This window comes from Chamaea fasciata, unplaced genomic scaffold (genome assembly GCF_029207755.1).
Source record: "Chamaea fasciata isolate MVZ Bird 193981 ecotype frontalis unplaced genomic scaffold, bChaFas1.0.hap1 SCAF_3, whole genome shotgun sequence".
In the NCBI taxonomy this organism is placed as follows: domain Eukaryota; kingdom Metazoa; phylum Chordata; class Aves; order Passeriformes; family Sylviidae; genus Chamaea; species Chamaea fasciata.
Genome location: NW_027094088.1, coordinates 18,633,024 through 18,649,268, shown reverse-complemented (window position 1 = coordinate 18,649,268; position 16,245 = coordinate 18,633,024). Strand labels below are relative to the sequence as shown.

The 16,245-nt window shown below is 55.0% G+C and overlaps 2 protein-coding genes across 2 annotated transcripts; both read left to right on the top strand.

The window, feature by feature from the left end:
• The first annotated feature begins 75 nt into the window (after positions 1 to 75).
• Positions 76 to 6,616, top strand: LOC136286212 (acrosin-like). Its single transcript, XM_066177569.1, has 6 exons — positions 76 to 93; positions 3,970 to 4,103; positions 4,692 to 4,925; positions 5,240 to 5,505; positions 5,776 to 5,921; positions 6,428 to 6,616. The coding sequence occupies exons 1-6, from the start codon at positions 76 to 78 to the stop codon at positions 6,614 to 6,616; spliced, it is 987 nt and encodes a 328-aa protein (XP_066033666.1).
• Positions 6,617 to 11,657: 5,041 nt separating this feature from the next.
• On the top strand, positions 11,658 to 13,500 carry LOC136286211 (acrosin-like). Its single transcript, XM_066177567.1, has 4 exons — positions 11,658 to 11,678; positions 12,257 to 12,389; positions 12,660 to 12,805; positions 13,312 to 13,500. Exons 1-4 carry the CDS (start codon positions 11,658 to 11,660, stop codon positions 13,498 to 13,500), a joined length of 489 nt encoding a protein of 162 aa, XP_066033664.1.
• Positions 13,501 to 16,245: the final 2,745 nt, after the last annotated feature.

Below are 16,245 nucleotides of genomic sequence, written 5' to 3'. Positions count from 1 at the left end.
TGAGGCACGAAGGGACAGAGTGGCTCCAAAGAGCACCAGTGTGCCTGGTCAGAGAGCAGAGGGCTCTGAGCCACCATGGGCTGGAGGAAGCCGGTACGCCAAGCCCAGGAAGGGGATAGGACAAAAGCAGACACCTTGGGGACAGTGCTCAAATGCCCATGGGCTGATGATTTAGGGCCCGGTGTAAGCTTGGGCAAAGAGAAGAGACCAGAGACAGTCCCAAGCATGACAAGGGAAACTCCTGCCTCCTGAGTGGACTGCCAGTGATGGCTGGGAAGGCTGACGTGAAACAGAGATTGGACAGAGATAAAAAAATAAAGTAGGTATTTCTTGAAAGGCCTCCAGAATCCACCTTGGCCAGGACAGGAGCCTGATCGGGGCTATCCACAAAGTTGGACAAATAATGGCCACAAAATGGCTGACGGGTCACAAGATCTTACGTTTTTATAGGTTTTGGTCCATTTGCATATTGGGGTTTAATTGTCCAATTACAGCTTCAGCTGGTGGGGTCTCATCCTTCTTGTTTTCTCTCTTCAGTCCGCTGTTGTTTATGCTGTTGGCCTGAAAGTTGCCCTCGGTCCTCAGCAGGAAAAGGATTTGTTTGTCTGCTTCCTCTATAAAAAGAGCCTACTGGCACTTAATGCGAGGCTCAGAACTACACCCCGAAGCAGCACAGAACCTAAAAATACGAAAGCTAAAGCTCAAGGCATCACCAGTGCCCTAAGGCAGAGCCAGAGTTCACAGGGAGTAAAGGGGGACTGATGTGCTAGGCGGTCACACTTCACAGATATTCAAAGGAAGAGCTGGGCTCATTCTGGGGAGAGGAACCTGGCAGAAACAGCAGGAGAGCACACCAGGAATGCCCTGGAAGGCCAAAGTGAGTGGGCCAACAGCAGCTGCAACAGCAAGGCTGCTCACAGGCAGGGAGGGCCAAGCCTGGGAGCCATGGGAAAAAGATCCCTGGGCGTGGCTCCATATTTGGGAGGAGACAAAAGGCAGAGACAGGGAGGAGTCAAGGAAGATGAGGCTGCTGTGTAAGTCTGGCAAACGGAGAGAAGGAGCAGTCAAAGATCCAGCTGCACAGACACAAACTGCAGCTTGCTGTGCTTCTTTGTCTGAGTGCTGCACATAAGCACCACAGGATGGGCAAGAACCTTCTTATCTCGACTCACTAATTAACAAATCCTCTACAAACGGTTCAAATTTGCCCCAGAATTTAGACTCTTTTCAGTCAAACCTCAATATTTGGGGTGCTGGGACGGGCAAAGAAAAAATGATGGCATAATGCCATGGGGAAGACTTGTTGAAGGCAGTTGCTGTCTGTTCCAGGTGAAGGCAAGCGAACATTGACTTTCTAAATATAATGGAATGTTGCGGTGCGAAAATTATTACTGTGCAATTTTATGCAGAATGGTTTGTTCCAGATTAGCCCGTGTTCTAACCCCTTTGGTTTTTCCCTAGTTGTGGCTCCTGCCCATCTCCCTGCAACCCTGCCCAGACTCCGGTGGGGGGCTGGGGTGATTGGCAGAGCCTCTGACTTCCCCGCCCTGTATTATGTATCAGATGCCCTGTGTGCTGTCTTTTTGTCTTGGTAACTCCCACCCCACATGGTATTGGTCCTGGGCTAATCCCTGCCCCTTTCCACACCCCTGGTACTTAAGGTCAAGGAGAGCCCAGAGAAGTCATTTTTCACCTGGCCAGCTGGCAGCAATAGACCCATCTTGTCACCCACGTGAGAGTCTGCCTTTCTTCCACACCGAAGCCACACTTCTGCCTGAGGGCCAGGGCTCACACAGCAAGAAGGTACCGGAGTTGTACCCATTAATGCGTGTTCGGGACCGAGCTAGCCGTCGCAGCTCTGAACGCCCGCATTAATGGAAGGCTTCAAAATGCCTTGGGCTAGGTGTCACTCCGTCCGCTTCTGGACATTCTTCTTGGGTTCCAGGCAAACGGAGTCCTGTCTCACGGCATGTGGCATTCTTCCCTTTGTGTTAATCAAGATGGGCCGTGCTGAGAACAATCATGCCACATCTGTACTTGGCCCCGCCACCCTGGCATAAGATTCTTCAAATCTTTGCTGAAGCAAATTTCAGGGGCTGCCTGCTCACTAAAGACACCGAGTCCAAGAGTGTCACTCAGGGTTGGGGCTGATCATTACCCTGCCCAGAGGGGAGACAAGCTTAGAGCTGCCCAATCATCCTGGCACGACCTTGTTGTGCAAAATTCTGCTGCCCATAAGAGTTTCTCCCAGTTCTCTACAACTTTGGCCACAGACATGTCCTCACCTAAAACAGGGATATTTCCCATCACATCAGACACCTGGATGCATGTGAAACCCTCTTCTGCATGCCAAGAAGGGATTTCCACCCCCTTCTGTGTGTGCTCTAGCACCCATTTTGCGGCACGAGGGACGCAAGGTTCTCCCTGTGCCTGTCTGCAAAAGCCTTCAAGCAGAGACTCGAGCCCCTCTACCTCACAACTTACGGGGGCCCCCACAACTCCTCCGTGGCCACCTTACACTGATCGTGCTGCGCGCACCTTCTTCACCCGCTACCCCTGACTTCACCAAATCTGCAGCAAATGCCGCCACAAGAGAGAGGCTCAATTCCATGCTTATAATTTACACAGACTCTGCGCATGGAATTAGAACACTCCTCCCATGGCTCCTTCTTGCTCTAAAGATCCCAGGTGAACTCAGCAGTACCTGCTGTGACAGGACGGAGGCTCCAGCAGGACTGTCCTTCGGTCCCATCTGGGCTGCCAAAATGCTGAGGGATCTCCCCTGTGTGACCATTCCAGAGGCACAGGTGACTGCAACAAGCTGATGGGTGACCCGTTTGATTCCCTCCCCACACCGCTCTCAGCCAGTCAGAGCGGGTATCCGTACCCATTCAACCTCAGGGCTCTTTGCCCCAGCAGACTCACAGATGTCACATTCCATAAAGAGCCACCGGCTCCTGCTGCAGCACTCAGGGTCCGTTCAAATCCCTGGCCTGTGCCACAGCACCCTGTGCCCTCTGCCATGCAAAGGGTGGCAGTCTCTGGTCCCAGACTCCCACCAGCCAGAGCTCAATCTGCAGCTGGCACTGCAGCCGCACAACCAGCTCCCTGCCCCAAATGGATTCCTCAGCAGCTGCTGGCCTCAGACTGCGCAGCCTCATCCTGCAAGAAGAGGGGCCTAAAGAAAGCAGCAGAGAGCAGCCCTTCTTACAGGGGCAGGTCCTCAAAGGACAAGGGCAATGGCTTTACAGTGACAGAGGGTGGCTTCATACGAGATATTGGGAAGAAATTCTTGACTGTGAGGCTGCACGGATACTGGCATGTGTTGCCCAGAGCAGCTGTGGATGCCTGTTTTTCATGTAGGCAAGGTCAGCACAGAAGACGCAGACACCAACTTCAGGAATAAATGTCATTTACTGCAATTCAAAACCGCAACCAATGGGAAAAGGATAAGCTAAGCAATGCACCTAATCATTACTATAAAAGACTGCCTACAGTGATGAAGAAAGACACATCACAAGTTACCCTAATCCTTGACCATCATGCAGGTCTGCCCATCAAGTGGGGGAAGCCAGTGGCAGTCACAGTGAAGGACTGGAGAACCGCTCCCAGCCAACTGGGAAATCCCGCAGGTGCCTTCCCCTACAGGCAAGGAGGTTTCTGACTGGGCTGTGAGAGAGGCCCACCTTTATACTGTTGAATAAACAAGCTACCATAACATCTAGTGCAGGGGCATCTGGTTTTTTTTCTCCTCTTGGGATGCTCCCAAGGCCTTGGAGGACTCCAGGAGGAACCAAGGAAGTTGTCTGTGATCCTACATCCCAAAAGAAGGCCAGATGTGGCCTTGTCCAGTTTCTGATTAGGGAAAGGCAAATCCACGTTTTGCCGAGGAGCGGATCTCGATAACATTTGGTTGGCAGGTTCACGCAGAGGCCAACTTTTGATCAAGAGCTCTTGTTCCTGCCTCAGTCAGGTCCTGTTGATGAAGACTTAGTACTTCAGTGTCCCATCCTCCCTCAGATTGTTCAACGGCAGCTTCTGAGCCAGGCTCAGAAGAGCAAACTTCTCCAGTACAAACTATCCATCCCTACCAATGGCAGGAAGTCAGAGCTATGTGATTTCCAAGCTCCCTTCCACCCCAAACCATTCCATGGCTGATGGATTCAGTGTTGCCCCTCCCCCAGTGGTCCCCGGTTGCACAGGCCCCCACAGCGCCCCAAACACGGAACCCAGCCCTCAGTGACATCAGCCCCGGGGCCGAGGGCACCACGGGCAGCGCGGCTGCTGCCGGGCACTGCGGCTGTGGCTGTGCTGCTGCACGGAGCCCTCAGTGCTTGCAGCTGACACGTGTCTCTGGCAGCCATGAATTGGCTCGGCCTCCTCGTCCTGCTGACCGTGGCTGGGCTGGCCCACGGCATACCGTACCCCTGCGGGTAAGTGGCCCCAGGCCCTGGGAGGGAGCCATGGCAACACTTGAGGCCTTCCCTGGAGGGGACCCGCCTGGCCCCCATGGCTGGCCCACAGCCTCCCACCCACCACGGGGAAGCCTCAGTTCCTTGGACAGACAAACATCCCGTGGGCTTCCCTGGCCTGCTGTGCCCGCAAACCCTTGTGGGGAGGGCAGAGGGCTGAGCTTCAGCCTGAGCCACAGCAGGCCACGCAGCAGCGTGGAAATGACTTTCTGCTTGCAGAGGTTCCTGCGGCCTCCGCGCTCCGCAACCCGACTACAGCTCCACGACTTATTCCACCGGCAACGAAGCTTACGACTACGGCATGACGCGCGTTGTGGGTGGAGTAGGCGCTCTGGAAGCATCCTGGCCCTGGATCGTCAGCATCCAACATCCAGGCCTGGGCCATTGGTGTGGAGGGTCTCTCATCACTGCCGATTGGGTCCTCACAGCGGCCCACTGCTTCGACAAGTTAGAGTAAGGCAGACTAGGGAATGGGGACACCCTCGCTACACCAGCAGGTGCCCTGTCAGCAGCACCACCTGCTACTCCCATCCCCTTTCCTCTCAGGCAGCCCAGCCGCCACAGTGCTCAGGAGAAGCCTGGGCTTGTGCCAAGGCTTCCTAGCAGCCTCCAGCTCGACATTCCCCCAGCCCAATGTGTGCGAGGGCACTCGCACCTGCCAGAGCACTGCGCTCTCTCTGCCTTGCCAAGCAGAGGAGAGGCAGCCGCTGGGCTGCTGTGGTACGTGGCCCTGCTCCCTCTCAGCCCTCTCTCCGTCTTCTTTCCAGTGACATCAGCATGCTGTATGTGGTGCTTGGAGCTACCGAGTTCACTCAGCCGGGCCCTGGGGCTGTAGTTCGCAACGTGAAGCAGGTGGTGGTTCACCCCTACTACAGGCGTGCCGACTTCAGCTACGACATTGCCCTGCTGCAACTGGACGGTTCTGTCCAGTGCAGCGCCTACATCCAGCTGGCCTGTCTGGCTGACCCCGCCCTAGAAGTCTCAAAGCTCGACAACTGCTGGATCGCTGGCTGGGGTTCCACCACTGCAAGAGGTGAGTTCCAGGAGTGAAACCTGAGCCAGCTAAGTGCACTGGGGAGAGGGTTTGGGCTTCCTCACAGCAGAGACCGAAGCCAGGCTGAAGGACGTACCCCGGTGCAGAGGTGGGCCTGGCCTGCTCCCCAAAGGCAGGAAGCAGGGACACCATGCCCCAGTGCCTCTGCAGAGGGAAAGCCGTGCCCAAGGGACAGGGATTCCTCCCCTCAGACAGGCAAGGAGAACTGACACGGGGATGCTGAGGGCTTATTGCTTTCTCTGCTCCCAGCTCAAGGTTCAAGTGGTCGCCTGCAGGAGGCCAAGGTCCAGCTCATCAATTCCCAGCTCTGCAACAGCACAGCCTGGTATGCAGGGCAAGTCCACCCCTACAACTTGTGCGCTGGTTACCCACAGGGCACCATCGACACCTGCCAGGTATGAATGTGTCACGAGCCTCTCAGCCCCCAGCAGCACCAGCAGCCCTGGCAGCACTGCCCAAACACCGCCCAGGGTCTGCTTTGCCCCGGCCAGTTCGCCCGGTCACCCTCCCAGCCCCAGCTCCCCCCCCCCCCCCCCCCCACCCCCAGCTGCTGGGGGGGCTTCCTACACCCTCCCCATCCACTCCTACTTGCCCAGTGCCCCCCTTGTGCCAGAAAGCCCAGACAGCCCAGCTGGTGGTCTTGGCAGCGCAGAGATCCTGGTGCCAAACATCCATCCTCTGCACATCCAGGACTCCTGCCTTGTGCAGAGAGGACAGAGAGAGCCCTACCCTCCAGGACCCCAAGCCATTCACAGCCAGGGCTCTGGAGGCTCCAGCCTCTGAGGAAAGCCTTCCTCTGCCTGGAATACAGTTCTGGCAGGGGCTGTGAGAGAAGAGGAGACAGCCCCAGTGCTGGCAGGGGCCACTCAACGCCACCTTAATCCTCTCTGCTCTATTGCAGGGTGACAGTGGTGGTCCTCTCATGTGCAAGGACAACACCGCTGAGTACTGGTGGGTTGTCGGCTTAACCAGCTGGGGAGAAGGCTGCGCCAGACCAAAGCGGCCTGGAATCTACACCTCCACTCGGCACTTCTATCACTGGATTGACTACAACATCCGTGCGTTCCACACAGCTGAAAGGGCTTCCTGAGCAGCAGGACAGGCAGGATCCAGGGCAGGCTGCAGTGCACCGCGACCATCTCCTGCTGGGGCAATGCCTGCTGATCCAAAGGCAGCCTCAGTGCCAAAACCCTGCTCTGCCCCGCCCCCATTTCTCTCCTGTGTGCAGGCAAACACTGGAGTTGACCTAACTGTTGAAATAAAGTTCCCTTTGTTCACAGGGAGCCGTCTTTTCAGTGTCATTCCAATTCCTGGGAAGGGCAACAAGTGCCACATTCGGCACCTGCAGAATGAGCCTGAGGCACGAAGGGACAGAGTGGCTCCAAAGAGCACCAGTGTGCCTGGTCAGAGAGCAGAGGGCTCTGAGCCACCATGGGCTGGAGGAAGCCGGTACGCCAAGCCCAGGAAGGGGATAGGACAAAAGCAGACACCTTGGGGACAGTGCTCAAATGCCCATGGGCTGATGATTTAGGGCCCGGTGTAAGCTTGGGCAAAGAGAAGAGACCAGAGACAGTCCCAAGCATGACAAGGGAAACTCCTGCCTCCTGAGTGGACTGCCAGTGATGGCTGGGAAGGCTGACGTGAAACAGAGATTGGACAGAGATAAAAAAATAAAGTAGGTATTTCTTGAAAGGCCTCCAGAATCCACCTTGGCCAGGACAGGAGCCTGATCGGGGCTATCCACAAAGTTGGACAAATAATGGCCACAAAATGGCTGACGGGTCACAAGATCTTACGTTTTTATAGGTTTTGGTCCATTTGCATATTGGGGTTTAATTGTCCAATTACAGCTTCAGCTGGTGGGGTCTCATCCTTCTTGTTTTCTCTCTTCAGTCCGCTGTTGTTTATGCTGTTGGCCTGAAAGTTGCCCTCGGTCCTCAGCAGGAAAAGGATTTGTTTGTCTGCTTCCTCTATAAAAAGAGCCTACTGGCACTTAATGCGAGGCTCAGAACTACACCCCGAAGCAGCACAGAACCTAAAAATACGAAAGCTAAAGCTCAAGGCATCACCAGTGCCCTAAGGCAGAGCCAGAGTTCACAGGGAGTAAAGGGGGACTGATGTGCTAGGCGGTCACACTTCACAGATATTCAAAGGAAGAGCTGGGCTCATTCTGGGGAGAGGAACCTGGCAGAAACAGCAGGAGAGCACACCAGGAATGCCCTGGAAGGCCAAAGTGAGTGGGCCAACAGCAGCTGCAACAGCAAGGCTGCTCACAGGCAGGGAGGGCCAAGCCTGGGAGCCATGGGAAAAAGATCCCTGGGCGTGGCTCCATATTTGGGAGGAGACAAAAGGCAGAGACAGGGAGGAGTCAAGGAAGATGAGGCTGCTGTGTAAGTCTGGCAAACGGAGAGAAGGAGCAGTCAAAGATCCAGCTGCACAGACACAAACTGCAGCTTGCTGTGCTTCTTTGTCTGAGTGCTGCACATAAGCACCACAGGATGGGCAAGAACCTTCTTATCTCGACTCACTAATTAACAAATCCTCTACAAACGGTTCAAATTTGCCCCAGAATTTAGACTCTTTTCAGTCAAACCTCAATATTTGGGGTGCTGGGACGGGCAAAGAAAAAATGATGGCATAATGCCATGGGGAAGACTTGTTGAAGGCAGTTGCTGTCTGTTCCAGGTGAAGGCAAGCGAACATTGACTTTCTAAATATAATGGAATGTTGCGGTGCGAAAATTATTACTGTGCAATTTTATGCAGAATGGTTTGTTCCAGATTAGCCCGTGTTCTAACCCCTTTGGTTTTTCCCTAGTTGTGGCTCCTGCCCATCTCCCTGCAACCCTGCCCAGACTCCGGTGGGGGGCTGGGGTGATTGGCAGAGCCTCTGACTTCCCCGCCCTGTATTATGTATCAGATGCCCTGTGTGCTGTCTTTTTGTCTTGGTAACTCCCACCCCACATGGTATTGGTCCTGGGCTAATCCCTGCCCCTTTCCACACCCCTGGTACTTAAGGTCAAGGAGAGCCCAGAGAAGTCATTTTTCACCTGGCCAGCTGGCAGCAATAGACCCATCTTGTCACCCACGTGAGAGTCTGCCTTTCTTCCACACCGAAGCCACACTTCTGCCTGAGGGCCAGGGCTCACACAGCAAGAAGGTACCGGAGTTGTACCCATTAATGCGTGTTCGGGACCGAGCTAGCCGTCGCAGCTCTGAACGCCCGCATTAATGGAAGGCTTCAAAATGCCTTGGGCTAGGTGTCACTCCGTCCGCTTCTGGACATTCTTCTTGGGTTCCAGGCAAACAGAGTCCTGTCTCACGGCATGTGGCATTCTTCCCTTTGTGTTAATCAAGATGGGCCGTGCTGAGAACAATCATGCCACATCTGTACTTGGCCCCGCCACCCTGGCATAAGATTCTTCAAATCTTTGCTGAAGCAAATTTCAGGGGCTGCCTGCTCACTAAAGACACCGAGTCCAAGAGTGTCACTCAGGGTTGGGGCTGATCATTACCCTGCCCAGAGGGGAGACAAGCTTAGAGCTGCCCAATCATCCTGGCACGACCTTGTTGTGCAAAATTCTGCTGCCCATAAGAGTTTCTCCCAGTTCTCTACAACTTTGGCCACAGACATGTCCTCACCTAAAACAGGGATATTTCCCATCACATCAGACACCTGGATGCATGTGAAACCCTCTTCTGCATGCCAAGAAGGGATTTCCACCCCCTTCTGTGTGTGCTCTAGCACCCATTTTGCGGCACGAGGGACGCAAGGTTCTCCCTGTGCCTGTCTGCAAAAGCCTTCAAGCAGAGACTCGAGCCCCTCTACCTCACAACTTACGGGGGCCCCCACAACTCCTCCGTGGCCACCTTACACTGATCGTGCTGCGCGCACCTTCTTCACCCGCTACCCCTGACTTCACCAAATCTGCAGCAAATGCCACCACAAGAGAGAGGCTCAATTCCATGCTTATAATTTACACAGACTCTGCGCATGGAATTAGAACACTCCTCCCATGGCTCCTTCTTGCTCTAAAGATCCCAGGTGAACTCAGCAGTACCTGCTGTGACAGGACGGAGGCTCCAGCAGGACTGTCCTTCGGTCCCATCTGGGCTGCCAAAATGCTGAGGGATCTCCCCTGTGTGACCATTCCAGAGGCACAGGTGACTGCAACAAGCTGATGGGTGACCCGTTTGATTCCCTCCCCACACCGCTCTCAGCCAGTCAGAGCGGGTATCCGTACCCATTCAACCTCAGGGCTCTTTGCCCCAGCAGACTCACAGATGTCACATTCCATAAAGAGCCACCGGCTCCTGCTGCAGCACTCAGGGTCCGTTCAAATCCCTGGCCTGTGCCACAGCACCCTGTGCCCTCTGCCATGCAAAGGGTGGCAGTCTCTGGTCCCAGACTCCCACCAGCCAGAGCTCAATCTGCAGCTGGCACTGCAGCCGCACAACCAGCTCCCTGCCCCAAATGGATTCCTCAGCAGCTGCTGGCCTCAGAGACTGCGCAGCCTCATCCTGCAAGAAGAGGGGCCTAAAGAAAGCAGCAGAGAGCAGCCCTTCTTACAGGGGCAGGTCCTCAAAGGACAAGGGCAATGGCTTTACAGTGACAGAGGGTGGCTTCATACGAGATATTGGGAAGAAATTCTTGACTGTGAGGCTGCACGGATACTGGCATGTGTTGCCCAGAGCAGCTGTGGATGCCTGTTTTTCATGTAGGCAAGGTCAGCACAGAAGACGCAGACACCAACTTCAGGAATAAATGTCATTTACTGCAATTCAAAACCGCAACCAATGGGAAAAGGATAAGCTAAGCAATGCACCTAATCATTACTATAAAAGACTGCCTACAGTGATGAAGAAAGACACATCACAAGTTACCCTAATCCTTGACCATCATGCAGGTCTGCCCATCAAGTGGGGGAAGCCAGTGGCAGTCACAGTGAAGGACTGGAGAACCGCTCCCAGCCAACTGGGAAATCCCGCAGGTGCCTTCCCCTACAGGCAAGGAGGTTTCTGACTGGGCTGTGAGAGAGGCCCACCTTTATACTGTTGAATAAACAAGCTACCATAACATCTAGTGCAGGGGCATCTGGTTTTTTTTCTCCTCTTGGGATGCTCCCAAGGCCTTGGAGGACTCCAGGAGGAACCAAGGAAGTTGTCTGTGATCCTACATCCCAAAAGAAGGCCAGATGTGGCCTTGTCCAGTTTCTGATTAGGGAAAGGCAAATCCACGTTTTGCCGAGGAGCGGATCTCGATAACATTTGGTTGGCAGGTTCACGCAGAGGCCAACTTTTGATCAAGAGCTCTTGTTCCTGCCTCAGTCAGGTCCTGTTGATGAAGACTTAGTACTTCAGTGTCCCATCCTCCCTCAGATTGTTCAACGGCAGCTTCTGAGCCAGGCTCAGAAGAGCAAACTTCTCCAGTACAAACTATCCATCCCTACCAATGGCAGGAAGTCAGAGCTATGTGATTTCCAAGCTCCCTTCCACCCCAAACCATTCCATGGCTGATGGATTCAGTGTTGCCCCTCCCCCAGTGGTCCCCGGTTGCACAGGCCCCCACAGCGCCCCAAACACGGAACCCAGCCCTCAGTGACATCAGCCCCGGGGCCGAGGGCACCACGGGCAGCGCGGCTGCTGCCGGGCACTGCGGCTGTGGCTGTGCTGCTGCACGGAGCCCTCAGTGCTTGCAGCTGACACGTGCCTCTGGCAGCCATGAATTGGCTCGGCCTCCTCGTCCTGCTGACCGTGGCCGGGCTGGCCCACGGCATACCATACCCCTGCGGGTAAGTGGCCCCAGGCCCTGGGAGGGAGCCATGGCAACACTTGAGGCCTTCCCTGGAGGGGACCCGCCTGGCCCCCATGGCTGGCCCACAGCCTCCCACCCACCACGGGGAAGCCTCAGTTCCTTGGACAGACAAACATCCCGTGGGCTTCCCTGGCCTGCTGTGCCCGCAAACCCTTGTGGGGAGGGCAGAGGGCTGAGCTTCAGCCTGAGCCACAGCAGGCCACGCAGCAGCGTGGAAATGACTTTCTGCTTGCAGAGGTTCCTGCGGCCTCCGCGCTCCGCAACCCGACTACAGCTCCACGACTTATTCCACCGGCAACGAAGCTTACGACTACGGCATGACGCGCGTTGTGGGTGGAGTAGGCGCTCTGGAAGCATCCTGGCCCTGGATCGTCAGCATCCAACATCCAGGCCTGGGCCATTGGTGTGGAGGGTCTCTCATCACTGCCGATTGGGTCCTCACAGCGGCCCACTGCTTCGACAAGTTGGAGTAAGGCAGACTAGGGAATGGGGACACCCTCGCTACACCAGCAGGTGCCCTGTCAGCAGCACCACCTGCTACTCCCATCCCCTTTCCTCTCAGGCAGCCCAGCCGCCACAGTGCTCAGGAGAAGCCTGGGCTTGTGCCAAGGCTTCCTAGCAGCCTCCAGCTCGACATTCCCCCAGCCCAATGTGTGCGAGGGCACTCGCACCTGCCAGAGCACTGCGCCCTCTCTGCCTTGCCAAGCAGAGGAGAGGCAGCCGCTGGGCTGCTGTGGTACGTGGCCCTGCTCCCTCTCAGCCCTCTCTCCGTCTTCTTTCCAGTGACATCAGCATGCTGTATGTGGTGCTTGGAGCTACCGAGTTCACTCAGCCGGGCCCTGGGGCTGTAGTTCGCAACGTGAAGCAGGTGGTGGTTCACCCCTACTACAGGCGTGCCGACTTCAGCTACGACATTGCCCTGCTGCAACTGGACGGTTCTGTCCAGTGCAGCGCCTACATCCAGCTGGCCTGTCTGGCTGACCCCGCCCTAGAAGTCTCAAAGCTCGACAACTGCTGGATCGCTGGCTGGGGTTCCACCACTGCAAGAGGTGAGTTCCAGGAGTGAAACCTGAGCCAGCTAAGTGCACTGGGGAGAGGGTTTGGGCTTCCTCACAGCAGAGACCGAAGCCAGGCTGAAGGACGTACCCCGGTGCAGAGGTGGGCCTGGCCTGCTCCCCAAAGGCAGGAAGCAGGGACACCATGCCCCAGTGCCTCTGCAGAGGGAAAGCCATGCCCAAGGGACAGGGATTCCTCCCCTCAGACAGGCAAGGAGAACTGACACGGGGATGCTGAGGGCTTATTGCTTTCTCTGCTCCCAGCTCAAGGTTCAAGTGGTCGCCTGCAGGAGGCCAAGGTCCAGCTCATCAATTCCCAGCTCTGCAACAGCACAGCCTGGTATGCAGGGCAAGTCCACCCCTACAACTTGTGCGCTGGTTACCCACAGGGCACCATCGACACCTGCCAGGTATGAATGTGTCACGAGCCTCTCAGCCCCCAGCAGCACCAGCAGCCCTGGCAGCACTGCCCAAACACCGCCCAGGGTCTGCTTTGCCCCGGCCAGTTCGCCCGGTCACCCTCCCAGCCCCAGCTCCCCCCCCCCCCCCCCCCCGCCCCCAGCTGCTGGGGGGGCTTCCTACACCCTCCCCATCCACTCCTACTTGCCCAGTGCCCCCCTTGTGCCAGAAAGCCCAGACAGCCCAGCTGGTGGTCTTGGCAGCGCAGAGATCCTGGTGCCAAACATCCATCCTCTGCACATCCAGGACTCCTGCCTTGTGCAGAGAGGACAGAGAGAGCCCTACCCTCCAGGACCCCAAGCCATTCACAGCCAGGGCTCTGGAGGCTCCAGCCTCTGAGGAAAGCCTTCCTCTGCCTGGAATACAGTTCTGGCAGGGGCTGTGAGAGAAGAGGAGACAGCCCCAGTGCTGGCAGGGGCCACTCAAGGCCACCTTAATCCTCTCTGCTCTATTGCAGGGTGACAGTGGTGGTCCTCTCATGTGCAAGGACAACACCGCTGAGTACTGGTGGGTTGTCGGCTTAACCAGCTGGGGAGAAGGCTGCGCCAGACCAAAGCGGCCTGGAATCTACACCTCCACTCGGCACTTCTATCACTGGATTGACTACAACATCCGTGCGTTCCACACAGCTGAAAGGGCTTCCTGAGCAGCAGGACAGGCAGGATCCAGGGCAGGCTGCAGTGCACCGCGACCATCTCCTGCTGGGGCAATGCCTGCTGATCCAAAGGCAGCCTCAGTGCCAAAACCCTGCTCTGCCCCGCCCCCATTTCTCTCCTGTGTGCAGGCAAACACTGGAGTTGATCTAACTGTTGAAATAAAGTTCCCTTTGTTCACAGGGAGCCGTCTTTTCAGTGTCATTCCAATTCCTGGGAAGGGCAACAAGTGCCACATTCGGCACCTGCAGAATGAGCCTGAGGCACGAAGGGACAGAGTGGCTCCAAAGAGCACCAGTGTGCCTGGTCAGAGAGCAGAGGGCTCTGAGCCACCATGGGCTGGAGGAAGCCGGTACGCCAAGCCCAGGAAGGGGATAGGACAAAAGCAGACACCTTGGGGACAGTGCTCAAATGCCCACGGGCTGATGATTTAGGGGCTGGTGTCATCCTGGCCTAAGGGAACATGTAGAGAGCAGTTTCCCCAGGAAAAAAAGAAAACCCTGGAAAAATGCCTTGAGAAACCCCATTCTTTCTGCCATAAGCCGAAGGCTGATTTTCATGCTCTCTATTATAATTGTTACTAGAAAGTTCCCCTTAGTTCTCTCTGTTACCACACGTTGATTTTTAGTGCAAGAATTGTAATATTTCTAATCACTGTCCCCTATTGGACCTTTCCCTCAGACCACGCCCTATCTCCCCACCCATACCAGGGTGTATAACTACCCCTCTCTGCCCCTGGACTCCACCTTTGGCGTCGTGCCTTCTGCCCCTTTTACTGCTTTGTCTGGTTTGATCCAATAGAGTGGACAGCTTATTGTCTGTTATTTTTCTATTATTAAAAGTACTTTTCGGACAACTGTATCAAAGCTGTCTCTCTCCATTCAAGTCGCCGTGGGGCTGAGTCCCAAGGAAAGTCAAAGGGGTCTGATAGTCTGGGCCAGACCTCAGGAAGGTTCAGGAACAGATCTGGGAATGTCCCAGGCATGAAAAGGGAAAGTCCTTACTGGAGTGGCAGTGCCCTAAGGCAGAGCCAGAGTTCACAGGGAGTAAAGGGGGACTCAGGTGCCAGGTGGTCACACTTCACAGATACTCAAAGGAAGTGCTGGGATCATTCTCGGGAGAGGAACCTGGCAGAAACAGTAGGAGAGCACACCAGGAATGCCATGGAAGGCCAAAGTGAGTGGGCCAACAGCAGCTGCAACAGCAAGGCTGTTCACAGGCAGGGCAAGCCTGGGAGCCATGGGAAAAAGATCCCTGGGCTTGGCTCCATATTTGGGAGGAGACAAAGGCAGAGACAGGGAGGAGTCGAGCAAGATGAGGTTGCTGTGTAAGTCTGGCAAACGGAGAGAAGGAGCAGTCAAAGATCCAGCTGCACAGACACAAACTGCAGCTTGCTGTGCTTCTTTGTCTGAGTGCTGCACATAAGCACCACAGGATGGGCAAGAAACCTTTTATCTCGACTCACTAATTAACAAATCCTCTACATACTGTAAAAATTCACCCCAAAATTTTATACCCATTTATTTAACCCCACAATGTTCATGTTGAGGAAAAAAATAAATGATAGGACATCCTGCAACTCCTCAGGGAAGACATGTACAAAGCTAGCCTCTGTCACTGTAAAGCCATTGCCCCTTGTCCTTTCAGCACCTCTCACTGTCATGGATTACCTGGAAGACTGTGTCCATGGTTAAATCTTCCCCTTGGTCTTGTGCCCACTTATAGGCATCCTCTCAGCCCTGCTGACCTGAAGTATCATAGGCCCATTGAGCTAGGAACAACTTCCCCTTGTGTTGCCATGCCAATTTTATCTGTAACACCGCAGTTTTGTAGCCTGATCCACCTGTTCATTGTTGCCCGACTCCTGGGCACAGGGACATCCACATGACAGATTTTAACAGTCCGCTTCTCTACCCAGGCAGTGATGTCTAGTCATTCTTCAGCGGCCCGGACTGGTTTTCCTCTACAGTGCATTTGGCCTTTTGCCACCTTTCCAGCCACCCCTAGACCGTTTGCTACCATCCACCAGTGAGTACAGAGGTACAGTGCTGGCCACTTCTCTTATGCAGCAATGTCCAAAGCCAGCTGTATAACTTTCAACTCTGCAGTCTGACTGGATCCACCTTGTCCTTCAGTAGCTTCTGCAACTCCCAACATAGGGCTCCATACAGCTCTTTTCCATTTCCTACTGGTTCCTACAACATGGCAGGATCTGTGTAGCGTATACTGTCCTTCACTCTCAGGTAGCTAGTTACATAGTGGGGCTTCCTCACCACATGTCACCTGTTCTTCCTCTTCTGATGATAATCAAAAGTTCTCACCTTTAGACTAGTATGTGATGACTTCCGAGATCCCAGGGCAATTTGGGTTTCCTATTTGAGCTCACTGTGATGAGGGTGATCCATTTACTCCAGGTAACATCTGTGGCATGATGTATTGCAGGGACCTTTCCTTTAAATATCCAGCCCAGCACTGGTAGTCAGGGTACCAGAGGGAGCTGTGCTTCGGTGCCAGTCACTTCTGAGGCAGGTTAAACCCCTTATAGGCTGCAAGAATCTCTTCCTCAGTTGGGGTGTAGCTGGCCTCAGGTTCGGTATGCATGACTCCAAAACCCAAGAGGTCAGCCTCAGGTCTCCCCAGGTTCCTTCTGCCAGAGGCTCCAGGATGGGCCATTCTCTGCAGCTGTGGTGTAGAGCATATTCTTCACATCCTGTCCTGTCCTGACAGGCCAAAGTGCT

Excerpts from the sequence above, each read along its gene's own strand:
- LOC136286212 (XM_066177569.1), top strand. Across the intron at positions 4,104-4,691 it reads ATCCCTACCAATGGCAGGAA|AGGTTCCTGCGGCCTCCGCG; the intron begins GTCAGAGCTATG and ends TTCTGCTTGCAG. Across the intron at positions 5,506-5,775 it reads GGGTTCCACCACTGCAAGAG|CTCAAGGTTCAAGTGGTCGC; the intron begins GTGAGTTCCAGG and ends CTCTGCTCCCAG.
- LOC136286211 (XM_066177567.1), top strand. The coding sequence starts at position 11,658 with ATGACGCGCGTTGTGGGTGGA. Across the intron at positions 11,679-12,256 it reads TGACGCGCGTTGTGGGTGGA|GCCCTGCTGCAACTGGACGG; the intron begins GTAGGCGCTCTG and ends AGCTACGACATT. Across the intron at positions 12,390-12,659 it reads GGGTTCCACCACTGCAAGAG|CTCAAGGTTCAAGTGGTCGC; the intron begins GTGAGTTCCAGG and ends CTCTGCTCCCAG.